At 39.3% G+C, this 15,562-nt stretch overlaps 1 protein-coding gene across 4 annotated transcripts in view; it reads left to right on the plus strand.

The window, feature by feature from the left end:
• LOC121903653 (ADP-ribosylation factor-like protein 15) overlaps positions 1–15,562 on the plus strand; it is a 121,105-nt gene that overhangs the window by 45,524 nt on the left and 60,019 nt on the right. For all 4 annotated transcript variants that reach the window (XM_042420881.1, XM_042420879.1, XM_042420882.1 and 1 more), the window contains exon 3: positions 2,706–2,765. In XM_042420881.1, coding sequence (XP_042276815.1) covers positions 2,706–2,765 — 60 coding nt within the window. The remainder of the gene's footprint in view (positions 1–2,705; positions 2,766–15,562) is intronic.

Consider the following 15,562-nt stretch of genomic DNA (forward strand, 5'->3'; position numbering starts at 1 on the left):
AAGAGAAAATAACAGAGGAGAGAGAGGACAGCACTGATGGGACCCTCTAGAGATGAAGACCGGGGTAGATAAGACGTTGTTGGCTGTCACCATGGCTGAAGGATTTGTATAAAGTACCTTAACCAGCTTAATGAAGCCCTGGCCAAGGCCAAACTTCTCAAGCACCTCCCATAGGTATTGCCACTCAAGCCGATCAAAGGCTTTTTCTGCATTGAGTGACAATACAACATAGGGTGTTTTAATATCTCTTGAAAAGTGTTATACATGAAGTATTCTGTGAATGTTGTCTCCCGGCCTGGGGCCTTCACATAGAAAATCAGTCCACAGGTTGTTACAGACAACCGAGAAAGTCGGGGAAGGCCACATTTTTTATGTTAAATTACTACTCGTTCACTAATTGGCAATAAATGATAAACGTGAATAACAAACTGTGGCTCAGTGCTCTGGTTGGATCCACATGCAGAACTGGGGCTAACGTTAGCTGGGAGGCTAGCAGAGGCTAGCTGGCTGTACTTCCCTCCAGCCATGCTGCAGCTAACGCTCCGCTAACCTCTCGGCTAACGTTAGCCCCGGCTCTCCATGTGGATCCAACCAGAGCACTGAGCCCTGGTTTGTTATTCAGGTTAAAGTGGGAAGAAGCAGCTGGTCTGACGGGCAGCTTGAGTGAAGTGAAGCCTGTGGAGGAAGCACTGGGACTGTCAGGGAGAAACAGTCACCCCTGGGACACACTGGATGCGTGAGCAGCGCGTGTGCGTCGCGGAACCTCTTTCTTTTCATTTCGGCGCCCATGTTAACAAGTTAGAGCGGCCACATTGCCCGCGTGAGACGCGTGTGTCACGTGAGGCTGCTGCGTCGCTTCCTCTAGAGATTCGAGGTCTCGCCTATTTTCTCCGCGTGACGCGTGCGGTTCTCAGCAGAAATAGACAGGGAAAACGAGAAAGATAGTGCTGCCAGTGGCAGAAGCGCCGCAGCAGACACGCATCGAGTGTGGACGCTGCAAGCGTGAGAGACGCAGCAGTTCAGCGATGCACACGCACTGCTGAGATTCATGCATCCAGTGTGTCCCAGGCGTCAGTTGAGGTGCTGCTAAGTTCGGCTGCACAGATAGGAAACACCTCGGCTGACAGGATGTACCACTCTGTTTGGAAAAAAAAAAATCTTTTTGGTTTATAATGGCAATTGGCAACCAGCGAATTAGGTGCATTACCACCACCTTCTGCTCCGGAGTGTGGACCCGAGATTAAATCCTACACATTAATCCTGTCTGTCTAATGAACTCAATGAAAACTCTATTGCTCCACCAATTTGGCAGGTTCATTAAAGTTTTAAGGCTTCCTAAATTCTTCCTTCATATATTGTCTTTCTTGATCATACTTAGTACAATCTGTGTTGGCATGCATAATAGTCTCCTCAGCCATCTGGAAAAAAATATGTGCATATATCGGCATCGGCAATCGGCCATAGTTGGAAATATCGGCATATCGAATATCGGCAAAAAATCCAATATCATGCATCCCTATCTTACACCTGTTGTCAGTACTGGTCTTCTCTGTGGTGTCCATATGCTTAGAAAGAATGGAAGTGTATGATTGTTGTAAAGACACATCCTTTGTGCAGATAGAGATGTTGTGATGCATTTTGTCAAGTGTATCATTCAATTCTGTGAACTTGGATTCCATACACTGACGCTGTTCGGCCATGGTTAGCTTGATCGTACTTAATACTTTATCCTCCATACCACTGTTGGGTTTGCTTGATGTTTAACTCAAATTAGTGTTGGTTTGCTTGGATGCCACAGTTGTTTGTTTTCTCTGACTGCATTATTGAATGTTCGTGTTCAGAAAAATGTTGAACTAATATGTTTAACTAGATGATTTGGGAAAGATGGGGCAAGAGCAACAGAGCTATGCAGCCATCTTGTCTTCAGGTCACGTGTCTCCTTAACTTCTCTGAAATTAGATTTAGCTGTCAGCACTGTCTCTATCTGCCAACATCTACAGAAAAGATCATTACGAACAATGAAGGGGAAGTGTCCTGTGGTTTCTCTCACTTCTTACTCCATGATTTTGGAATGTTATAATGTGCTTAAAAGCCACATTTAGCAGTTCATTCAAATGTTTAGAAAATCATAATCGGTTTTCTCTCCTATCTCTCCTCCTGTTTGTGAATGTTACCAAGAAAGAAATTCCCACCAAGACAATTTAGCATAATTTGAACAACATTAAATGTCTTTTGTCAGTGGGTTTCTTTATTATTTCCCACTGTATGCAACCACAGAAACAAACCACATAATACATGGTAGCACTTTAGACATTAACTTATTCTCCACCAGCTCCAACATGGAACAAAACACTATTCTGTTTAGCTTTTCTTGTTTTTCTGTTTTGCTAACCCAGACCACACAAAGTGTTCTTTTCTTTCTTTTTTACAACACAAATATGTTGTCAGTGCTCTTTGTGTTCATCAGCTGGTGGTTTGGAAAAGGTTCACTAAATATCCCAGGGAAACTAAATGATAAAGTAGATTTCTTAAGTCCATTTTTTTTTGCCATTTTCTCACTATTGAAAGGCAATCCAGCCAACATTCCTAAAAGTTGACTTTCATCACTCCTAACACGTGCTGTCCACACATACACACACAAACTCAGATACACGTAAAAATTTCTTTGTCATTTCACTGATGGACTCTCATTTTTCTCCTCTCAGGTTTCAGCATCAAAGCAGTGCCATTTCCAAATGCCATCTTGAATGTAAAAGAGCTTGGAGGTAAGAAACACATGAGCAGCCTTGGTGTACAAGCTTTAAGAATTTGAATTTTACAATTTCCTCTTTTGCCGGGTGAAACTCACAATGACAATTTGTGGGTGAGTCTGTGTTTGTTGAAATAGAGTGGTCTAGCAATGACGTTTTCTTGTGGGTCAAACCAGATATTTGCAGGTTCATTGGCTGCAGCCTCAAGATAATTTAATTGGTTTTCTACATGTGGTTTTACACTGGAAAACTGCATCAAAGGCACTACGGTTGAGGGAAAAAAAGCAATAACCACTCTTTGAATATACAGTGAAGTATTTATTTGAAAACAGCCGCAAGTACTAGGGTATTGATGTGCCATTTCTTTGCAATTTCTATTCTTTATTCGGACATATGTCATCATATCAAACTTATAACATATAGATTTTAATGGTTTATTTTATTTGACAAGATAAAAAGAAAAATCTCTATTGAGCACAATCAATTAATATATGCTAACTTTTTAATAATTTTTAGCAGAGGCCTTGTGGCTTAAAAAAGGTAACTTAACTCCAGGTTTTAGGACTCAAAACTTGATCACTGATATGGCCAGTTCCATGGTAACATAGACTTATTCTCTCTAATGAATAACACTTAAACAATACAAGCTTTAAAAACATTATTTGAGATTTTTCTCCTGCAGTTGTTCAGTGTTTAGTACTAGTTACTAATACTCAATACTGATTTTCATGGGTTTATAACCATAAAATTCTCACGGTATCTTCTTTCTTCAAGTATGTGCATGGGTTGTTTTGGTAACATCACAAATCTGAATGTGCAGATTTGCCTTTTTAAAAACATGTCAGTTTGTTTCCCCTTTTACATGATAACACCTGTTTTATATCTCATTTAATCTCATCTCTCAATATTAACTGCTTACACAAAACAGTGTAAGCAAAGGATGCAAAAGCATGTTTGTTTTTACCTCCAGTAGCATCACACCTTTCGGTCATGGACTGACATTTGTGTACAGACGTCAGACCTGTTAATGTTTTTTAAAGTGGCTGTACAATCTGCGCACTGTTATTCCTGGAAATGTTCAGCACTCGAGGAAGCCGTTTAATAAGCACAGATGAGGGATCTTGAGGTGGAGATACATAAACATAACAAATGCAATGGGAGGCCTCCAGTCCTTAAAGGGAGCCTTAAGAGAGGGATAAATCAGTGCTATCCCTCCTCCTGCAAGCAACTCAGTGGCACAAGAAAATGTATTGTTTTGTTGAGAGTTAAAATAATTTATGTTTTCTGCACACTAGGCACTTGACAGGTGCAGTGCATATTTTGAAGGCTCACCCAACCTAGCCTCCTGAAAAGATGAAAAACATACACGCACAGACACACACACTAACACACACACAAAGAGGCACCGGGGGACCACCAACGAGAGTGCTACCAAATTTGGACAGAGCGCATTAGGGGGTTTTCAAAAGAGGTTTTTCTGGATTGGGTCAAAGCCAGTCTGGTGGGACATTATTGTGGTTGGAAAAACACTGGTCCCACGGATGACACGTTTGATTTAGAGAAGTTAGTGTAGGCTGCCACCACAGCAAAGGATGATGAAATCTGTTCTCTTTTTCTCTTTGCCCCCCTGCCTGGACCCTTACTCCCCTGCTAAACAGACACAGAGCAAAAGAATTTGAGCGATTTATGGTGCCATCCGTTATGGATGAGTTGCAGAGGGTAAAAACAAGCACATGATGTTTTGATGCCTCTACTTACTAGTTTTTATTTGGATTGCAGTAGCAGATTTAGTTTGAGGTGAAATGTTGACATGCAACCCTTTTTTGTTTGGCTGAGTGAAGGTGTACTGTTCTTGTTCCAAATGTATATGACGTAAATGTGGAGTCTTGAGAGTTGATGCTCTTGCATAATGTTCCACTGGTCAGTTTTCATAATGAGCCTTTTCCGATCCTGTTCTTATTAAAGCAGCCCCTTTCTGCTCTGTTTGTGACTTACTCAACACTTCCCATTTTTTAGCATTCATTTTCCCCCCTTTCCCTATGGCTTTAAAACAAGCAAACATGCCTGGTTTAGTTTTATGTTATTTTGCACTGCATCAATGATGCAGAAAAATGATACAAGATGTGACGCACAAACATCAGTATTCCTGACCCCAAAAACTTGTTTTACACAATACCTTTGTGGCTTGTTCTCTTCACTCAGCCTTGACTAAGGCAAGGGGCGAAGCGCTTGTTGAGAAGCGTGAAGCACTTCCCATGTATTTCCTTCCCCTCCCACCGGAAAACCCAGTGAATGTCAATTAAGTATTCTTCCTTTGCACTAAGAAATGTAAAGCAAGTCTTGCATAGGCAGATGAACTTAAATGCAGGAGGTTGAAAAGAACATTTAAGACACAAATGCTGATGCTGAAATTAACTATTTGTTAGTATTTGCAGTTAAAACTACATGTAATCCTTCCTTACTAAAGTTCTCGCCTTAACTCTTTTTTTATGTAGTTACTCTGTCTTTGCTGTTTGCTTGGCAGGATAAGCCTGATTATTTCTCAACCCATTTCATCTGGGAGACATAAGTGGTTTAAGTTGAACAGGAAGAGGGCACATGGGAGACAAGCGAGTGTTAAGGTCAACACCTTTGGCATGCAGAGAAATCTTGCATACAGCAAAGAGCAGGGAGAGATCGTAACATGGCACTAAGAGTTGGCTTATGAGCCAGGTCTCCTCTGTCATGAAAATGTTGCAAGCTATTAATCCATATAAATAAAGAAGTACCCAGCTGATCCCAAGGATCAGTATCAAGGCTGATCCAGGCATATTTTAAAGGATAAGTATATAAAGCCGATCAAATGTAGATCCTTTCATTACTATACTCTACTAGGGCTGCACAATATATTGTTTCAGCATCGACATTGCAATGTGAGCATGTGCAGTAGTCACATTGCAGGACGCGCAATATCAAGTAAGGCAAATTAACTCAAACACATCATGCTACAACTTTTTTGCTGCTTGATCCAAAAGGAAACCTCGCAAGGTTCTCATTTTCCATGACTAATCTAAAAGAAAAGTCTGTCTGGTATTACATAATTTAGTCTGATTTAAGGGTTCTAGGATAAACAGTTTGATCAATTCCCAATGTGCACTGGTGAAGGAGTGCTCTTCATCAATTTATCAAACAACCAAAGCAGGCCCCACAAGTTGCCTACCACAACCTGAAAATGAGCCTTTTTTGGTTGTTTGATAAACAGATCAAGTGCACCCCTTCACCAGAGCACATAGCAAACTAACCATTAATCAGTTAACCACCGAGAATATTTTTCACCACTTATGCATGTTGGTTTATAGGTTAATTTGCATACTAGGGTTTGTTACTAAACCCGTTACTTCATGTTATTCTCGTTTATTCAGTTGGTGCCAAATTCTGGTACCCTGCGGGACTGAGGATGGGTGCAGCGCCGCAATAAATTTTAAAAAGACACATTTACCAAGTGAAGCGTCTCACATGGAGGCTCCAACACTGACAGGAGCACCAACCCGAGGATACAAAGAGACGTGACAGATCCATTTTACTAACCTGCAGGGTGGCTAGCAGCAAATTAGCATGGCTAGCATTGTTAGCATAGTCATGCACAGCTGTGTGCTGTGTGTAGCCCATAGACTGTATAAAGATAAGGTGAGGTGTAGCTGCAGTGTTTCTGATTTAACAGCACCATGCAGGGCAGGTGACAGGTGTGTTTACAGCGTTTGCCATCGAAAGATAATGTGACAAAACGCATTGAAAACACTTTGAGGTGAAGAAGGATGAGCTGAAAGTCAAGCTAACCAGGGCAGACAAGCTAACTCTTACCAGCAACTGCTGGACAGCTCTCACAAACGAAAGCTACATACACAACTTTTCTAAAAAATTAACCAGTTAATTACCGGTTAATAGGTGTTAGTCTATTGAAAGCAAAATTAACCGACACGGACACCCCTAATCCAGATTTGTCTGTACTTACATCTTGCCAGCATATAGATAAATCTGTTTGTTGCTTGAGTATGAGAGTTTTACCATCCTCAGCCGAGGCCTGTTTATCTTCCACCACGCAAATTAAGCATACATTTGAACATAGTAAGAAATGGTAGATTACATGTAAATAACACAAATGTGAGACACAAGTCCATTCCTAAGTTTATTAAGAAACGTGTTGTTTTTCCCAAATATCTCTTCACCTATTCTCTCTCCACCTGTTAATGTGGCGTCAGAGTTGTGTATGTGAAACCGAAAGTGGAAGAGTCCAAGCTGATTTCTGGAGGGGTGGCAGAGGGCTGAACCAAGTGTGGTAGAAGAAGGAGGGAGGTTTTGTTTTGTTAGAAGAGGATAGACTTTTAAAGTACCCAAATGATGTAAATTATGATTGTTAATTGTATATCTGTACATGAATAACACACTGAATGTATCTGGTGAAATTTCCTGTACATATGGCAACATATATATATTGCAGAAAGAGATATCGAAATGTCAGTTTTTTCCAATATTGTGCAGCCCTTTACTCTACTGTGTTGTAGGCTGACAGATCATATCAGCTGTTGCTAATTAACATAAATTTTGTGAGTAACTTGATGACAGGCCAAAATTAAAGTGAGCTGTTGTCAGGTTTGTGTGCTCTCTGCAAGCCGATGTCTGTACTTAGAGTGTTTCCATGGTTCCAACAAATCCAACGGAGTGATATGTCGTTTTTCTAGCAGTTCGCATCACGTCAAATTTAGGGGTTCAGTTAAACTTTCATCCATATCATGTCAATTATTTAAGATAATTTTATAGTTTTGAACCTGGATCTTCAGTATTTTTAGATTAAATTAATTTGGAAGGTCATACCTGTTATTTCAATGCGTCTCTGCTGCTATGTAAATATAAGTATCAAATCGGACATGGTGTCAGCAGATACCCAATATTAAAGGACTCGGATTAGGATCAAGAAAAACTAGATTGGGACATCCTGACATGTAAGTGTAGGTGACTTACAACTGTAACTTGAGTTGTTGCTAAGCCTGGTAATACATTTTTAACTCTCCCTGCCTTGAATGCGCCGGGCCAGATTGTCATGAGCGCAAGCTGTCTATTAAACCAGAGGCACAAAGCAGCTTATGTGCAGGAAACCCTGTTGTTTGATGCCTGTAATGATTTAGACCGAGCTATATACGTGTGTCTCACTCATGCATTTGTCACTGAAGTCCCTGCCGTCTTGTTTTCATTTTGTTCTCTTTCTCATCTTCAACTCTGGCTTTTGTCTCTGTTTTCTTCCTTTCCTTTATGTCTCCCGTCTCCTCTTCTCTTTACCATTGCTTCCAGATTGTCCTAGTATTCGTCCTATTATTTGTTCTATCTTTGTGTCTCTTTTTGCCTCTCTTTCAATCTTCACTCCCTCTGTCAAGCTCTCCGTACTTATTGATTCGAACACATTGTCTGTCCTTGATAAAGCACACAACCTCACTATCATTACCAGACAGGACTTTTCTGTCTTGTCATTTGATGTGTCTAAGTAACCTAGTTATTGGCAGCTCTCTGCAATGCCCTGATTTCTTAAATATTATGAAAATAAGAAACCTGTTTCCTGTCATCGGAGTAAAGGATTTACAGAAACTTGGTTAATACAGCACGATTTCTACAAGAGAAACCTGATTTATTGGGCATGTGAAAGGATAACAGGTTTTCTAAATGGGTTCCTACATGTGTGCATGTGCATGACAAAAAATTCAAGCAGAGAAAGTATAATTTTGACAGCAGTGTGGCAGGATGAAAGGACAAAATAATTAAAGCCAAAGTCTGACTGAAGCTGAAACTGAAATAAATATATCTAAATATGTTGTTTTTCACAGCTGAACAGCAGATTATTTGTAAAATTCAGACACATGTGCACACTAAAAGGCAAACTGTGTGGTCTCTTACTAAAGAGTCCTTTGTCAGAGCCGTCGGTCAAATGCTCAGAAAAGGCTGCTGTGCCACATTTTACTAATGCATTTAAAATGTATAATAAAAAATATGGTAGTAAAAAGTCTGGAGAGAAATCTGATGGCTGTTAAACAGTTTTACAATAAGCAGGTTACTGCAGTGTATTGTAATATAAACACTTTCTCTAATCTGAACATGATCTCCCCAATGACCTCGTTTCTTATATGCAAGTAAATGTAATGAGCCCATCGAAACACACATTCAGTTAGTAGCCAGTATTGAAGAAGGGGTTGAAATGATCTTGTGCTCTATCTCTTTAAGTGTGACACTGACACAGCATGGTGATGTCACCTGCATGACACATTGTATTACTTACTCACTTAAAAGCAATTAGAAAGGAATTGAACAAATACCCAGAGAGAATTTAGCATTTTTGCTCCAGCATGAAGAGATGGACATGTTATTCATTTTATCACAGGGAAGCGTCACTGCAGCAAAACTGGGTAGCAACATTGTAACATGAAACCTCTTTACGCTCATCTGAATAAAGTGTAATTAAGTGTTTTTATTTGGTTGACATTGGGAATTTTGTATCTGGCAATCTTTAGTCTGGCAAGCATTTGCTACTCAGCTGGTGCCAGGTATGGGGATTAGGTGGGAAGGGCACCTCCGGGGACACAGGGAGGAATCTATTAAGTGTGTGTGTATGAGTTTGTGTGAATGTGTGTGTGTATATGTCTGGACGGTGACATGACGTCAAGTCTAGACAGGCCATTTCACAGTGTGCATTCATGCCACGCGATGACAGCTGATGAAGAAGTGGTCCTAATAATCACCACTCATTGCTGTTGTTCTTTAGTGTTGTGACTGTGGTAAAGAGTTGAGGCTTTAGATTGGATGTAGATATTTGCACATGCAGTATTCTTGTTTAAACACAGTCAACAACAGGCTTTCCTATTCTTTGCTCTATTCACAATGCACTAGAAATCAGACTATTTATAGAAAGATGTTTACTAAAATGTGTCAATTTAAAGATGAATGTGCTTTTGTTTGTAGATGAGAATGTGTGTGTACATACAGATATGACAAAACGTATGAACTTACACCTGTGATGCACCTGAGGTAATGTGATTGAATTTAACCATTGTGTAAATTTGGACTCACGTTTGGGTTAATTACTGTGTCATATCTTGGAAGATGCAAGAACATCACAGAACACTCACAGGACCAGTTGTCTATGACCACCAACAGCCATAGGAGATATGTGAGCACGTCTCAAAACCAAAACCACATCGTAGTCATCACAGACTCAATGTGGTTCTTATTACTATCAAGTGGGACCACAGTGTGTGTTACTGAGTAAGGCAGGGAAGCTTTTCCTTTGCATAGGAAAAGACCCAACCAAAACTGAAATAATTTGTAAATTGTCATTCGGGTTTAAATATGGTGCTGGCAGTCACATACTGTTCTGATTTTGGAGTTCTGAGGACAGCTGTGTAACTGATCTCTATTGAGGCCTTGTTCAAGGATATTTCCCTGTTTGATGTTTGGGATTTTTGATACTGGGTGAATGGTCCATCACAGATACTATAAGGGACAAACCATTAATACCTTTACAGTGCAATAGCCAAACCAACTTTTGAAGTTAAGATTTCTAAAAAAAACCTTCAAGGACAGCAAGCAGTCTATTTTGACATTTTAATTGCAAAGTGTGAGGACAAGTGTCCAAGGACAATAAGGACGTATCCATGTGGACTTGATATTTTTGTGCATATCGGCACAGCAGGCTATATGTGCAAAAGGGCTGGGTAAAGTGGAATATTAATAGCACAAGTGTGGTGATGAATCACACGCTTTCAACCAGTCACAGTACTTGTCTTTAACTATATTCAACTCTGCCAATCACAGCAGCACGTGATGAAAACGGACAAAAATACCACTTCTATATCACAAAAAGGCACCACATTTCTGGAAACTACAGTTCTCAATTATATGCATAAATGAGAGGAATGAATGTGTTTCAGGCTAGACCTCACACAGGAACTGTTTACTTCAAAACAGACACTGCTGAGACTGCAGGTTATAGGAGTATCAACAGCTGAAGTGTTTTCAACCTCACTCCAGCCCCAGCTCATTCCTCAATGAAGTAAGCAAACTTTACTAGAGGCCTCCCTCACTAGTCCCAGCACTCCCTCCCATCACTGTATTGTAGCTGTTTTGTTCAGACAAAAAAAAAAAAAACACTGTCTGTTTTTTGTTAAGGAGACATCAAAAAGGGTTGCTTTCAGTGTTTCAACTTCCAAGAGTGAAGAAAGACTTGATTAGCAACATGTTGGCATTTATTTCAAGGTGAAAGCTGGCCAGAACTGGCGAGGGATAGGAGGCAGAAATGTATGAGAAAGTGTTGTTCAAGCTTCTTGTGAATCTGAAACCATACCTGCATTCATACCCAACAGCAAACAGAGCAATTATCAACAGTAGCCTAATGGAGGCCAAATGGAAATATAGGGTAGTAGGCTGAAATGTAGACCATTTCATGCTGTTTGAATTTGCTCATGAATTTAGAAACACTAACCAGTAAACACTTAAACTGAAAAAGAATCTGAATTTAAGGAGAAGACTGTCTGTATTTAATTTTTACTGCATAATTGCTTTCTTATGTTTTACTGGCATTTGCCTCTGAGTTTGGTTTATTAACTCATAGCCACACTTTGGTAAATAAAAAGAAGTAACCTGATCAGGGAAACACTGTTGCCACTTGTGTTTGTGTAACCAGTAGATGTCTGTTTTTCTCATTCTCTTCTCTCCCAGCACTACTGACATCATGACTCCCACAGAATCGTAGATCTTACTGTTTTTCATATTTTCACAACTTGTTTTGACCTTCACTTTTTGGAATGACAATAATAATAATGCACTTGGACTTTTCAACAACGCAGTTACAATAAGACATAGTTACAATTTTTGTAAAGAGTGCTTTACAATAAGACAGATAAAACTTAGAACAATAAGAATATAATCAATCAAATGCTATTTTGTAAAGGTGAGTTTTTAAAAGTGATACAACATTTGCTGCCCTGATCTCCTCAAAGTCCAGGAGCCCTGACAGCAAAGACTGTATCAACTTTGTGTTTGAGTTCAGATCTTGGAACAATGAGAAGGGAGAAAGGGGCACTAAAAGGTCAGACACATTACTTCAGGGCTTTAAAAGTAATCTGTAAGATTTTGTAATCACTTTGATAAGCAACACGCACCCAGTGCAGGAATGCCTGGATCAGTGAAATATGGTCTTGTTTCTTAGTTCCATTTAAAATTACATGTAATGAATGTCAATTGGATTATTGAATTATAGTTTTTTGTCTCAAAATGTTGTCATCAAGTGTCCCTGAACCCAAACTCCTCGACCCCTGAACAAAATTGAACTTTGTCCAATTAGAGCAGATCAAATACACCACAACAAATACATAGATGTCCAACCCCACTATTCTAGCTTCTGGTGCACTGGCTTCTATTTCATGCATATTTGCATTTAGTGTCTCATTCTTCAGTTTTTTTAAAAGAAAAAAGAAACATAATACTGGAGGTTAAATAAATAAAGCTGCCTTGCATATCGTAGAGTTTGGGCATGCCGTCATTTTAATAACACGTTAACAACTACAGCTACAGTCCAGTAGTGTACATAACATGAATTCAAAAACACAACGCTATCCGGAAGTTTACGGTCGGTGATTTTCTTTTCTGACAACAAAAAAGAATAACACTTAACACATCTACATACATACAATACCTTCATTAAGATTCATGTCTCCTAGAACTCAAACCATGCATAAAAGTTATACATTCATATATAGTATGCAGTGCATTGCATAAGTAATTAAACTCCTTGTTTCTGCCTGTTGTCATCTGCTGCACAGGGCTGAAAAAGTCTCACTTGGCTGAGTGGGAGAGGGAGGGCTGGGTTGGCTGGTGATGTGTTTTTTTTTCTCAGATCATATTTCTCTCCATTTGATTCCAGAGAGAGTTACTCTGACATCACAGACTGACATCACATGTTTTTTCTGTAGTGTAATACTGTCGTAATTGCTGAAATTATAGCGTGGATTAATATTTCCTTAAATAGCGGAAATAAAACACATACAGTATTTACATATTTACAACTACAAATAATATGGTCGTTAGTTTTAAATTACACTTAAACACTTTCACAGTGGTATACATTTATTGGTTCAGTGTACTGCTTCTATTTGAATGGATAAATTGTTAAATATGTAAAGAATATGTCACGTCGAGCTAGTTCCAGGACAGCTGTAGTGGACTTTAATATAATAACAAATTAACAATCTCGCACACACACTGGTGTAAAACAGTAAGTAAGTCCTAAGTCTCTCAGTACAGAAGTAAAAAATACCCCATAACTGATGCACCATATTGTATAAATGTTTAACAACGCACACAGGGATTAAATTCATCTTGGAAAAGCAAGAGATACTAATTTCCTGTGCCAAGGGTAGCCTCAGTAGATGATTATGTAATGGAACCACAAGATAATGTTTTATGATATTGCATGCTAACTGGAATTTTTTGCTCTCTTGCCATTACTAACATGATAGCTTCTCTGCGCCTACACATTAAACCAACATCTAAATGTATCAGGTCCAAGACAGTCAAAAGGATGCAGGCAGCTATTCAGGGAAACGCAAGTCGCAAAAGTCCCCCTTCACTACATTTACTGTGCAGAATAATGTAGGCGCAGAGTTTGACACTAGAAGGGTAATTTCACATTCATTTGAAGGAGAAAAGTTTCTCTGTGTACCTTTTTAAATCTGAGTTTAACACCTACAAGATGATTTTGTGACATCACAACTAGTTTGGAAGCCTCCAGCTTACGTACACTGAGAATGGACTTTACAGTGAAGGAGATATCTTGTGTCCAGCAGTTTAACCCTTGAAATTAACAATATTTACATATTCATAGATTCTGGATTTCTCAAAAAGGGAGGAGTAGATGTAATGTTAAGAATTTTTAATGTTTAACTTAAGTTGTTTTTGTGTGTAAAACCATATCATACTATTATGCACAGCAGTAGCTCATAACTCAGTTAGATTGTTGATTTGAATAGTCATTTATTCTTCCACTCTTACAGTCGAAACCCAGATAGTGAATGGAGGCAATAGGTCATCCAACTCATGAGGCAGTACTTGACAGGGTCTGTAAGAGACATGATTTTCACTTAAATGCTGTTTTTACCTCTTGTGTAGTGCTGTTGGCTTTGAGAATCTAAAAGTGGAAAGACATATTTCTTGTAATCACTATCTGCATATGGGGGAGATAAACAAAAGTGTTTAAGGGCAGAAAAGTAGAAAGGAAGAGAGAAAAACGATCAAAGGAATGAGGTCTTACTGGTGCACTTTTTTGATTAATGATATGTGGTAGGATTGCCAGAATTCCTAAGAATCATGATGTCATGTTTGGAAATCCTCCTGTCAGACCAATAGGTGGCAGAAGTTTCCAATGAGATCCAATGAGATGTGACGGACATTCCACCATTTCCAGGCAAAGATGAGAGAAACTTCCTAGTCAATCGCTCAAGTACCACTTTGTCTGATAGCTTTCCACTCCAGTGAGAGGTGTAAGTAGAAAGAGTGGGGGAGGAAAGAAAGAAGGGAGGGAGAGCACAAGGGAAGGGAAGTAAATGTCACTGCGAGAACTTTGTGATGTTTAAACATTTACCAGCCTCACATTTCGTCACTTCTTGGCAATTACCTTACAATGAGCAACAATAACAAAACAACAGTTCACAAGATTGCAAAGGAAGTAACCTCAGCAGAGGAGCATAATTTTAACCAGAGAAAGTACATTTTCTAAAATAAAAAGCATGTACTTGCACATGCAATGTGATAGGACCCTTTGTAGTTGTTTGTATGCAGTGCAGACGAGTTTGGCTAGCATGTAAAACATACATTTAGTATGACAACATGTAAAAAGGAAAAGGACAGCATTCAACTAATGAAGTGTAAGAAAGAGCAGAAGGCAGAAGTATTTTATAGCCATGTCAGTGGCATGGCTGTAGGGATGGCGATGTCTGTTGGTTGGTTGGTTGTTCCATCACTATGGTCCAGACTGTAATATAATGATGACTATTGGATGGATTGCCATGAAATTTTGAACAGACATTCATGGTACCTAGAGGATAATTGGTGATCCTCTGACTTTTCCCCCAGCACCACCAGCAGGTCAAACTTTTCACTTCTTCAGTGAAATATCTGAACATCTACTCAATAGATTATTTACAGAAATGCGTGGTTCCTGGACAATTTATTGTAATTACTTTAGTGATCCACTTTTCCTTTAGTGCCAGACCTTTATCGTGTGACCTTTCATCTAGGGCCATTATCAGGTCAACATTGCTGTTTGTCCAATACTTTGTTTATGACCAAATACTTGCACAACTAATCACATTCCCGTTAGCCTCTGCTGTGTAAGTGTGTTTAGTGCTGATAAGCAAATGCTAAACATGCTAATTTAAGATGGTGAACATTATACCTGCTAAACAGGCTAGAGTTATCATTGTGAGTATGTTATCATGTTAATGTGACTATTTAGCTCAAAGCAGTGCTGTACCGTACAGCATCACAGAGATGCTGTAGTGGCTGCATGGCTGTAGACACTGAGCATTGTTGCATATAACATGTTTATGAAACGTGTGGTGTTTCTACCTCTGTATAGAAATTTACACGCCATCTTAAACCTATCTTTTGATATTAAAAAAAAGTCACTTTTGGCTTCAAAGTTGGCTGTAGAAAATCTGTAGTTTCCTCAATCATAGTAATCAGCAGCTTTGATCAGCTTGTCTTCAGGCAGTCAGAGTGAATTCCAATAAGAGGAC

This window comes from Thunnus maccoyii, chromosome 9 (assembly GCF_910596095.1).
Source record: "Thunnus maccoyii chromosome 9, fThuMac1.1, whole genome shotgun sequence".
Lineage (NCBI taxonomy): Eukaryota > Metazoa > Chordata > Actinopteri > Scombriformes > Scombridae > Thunnus > Thunnus maccoyii.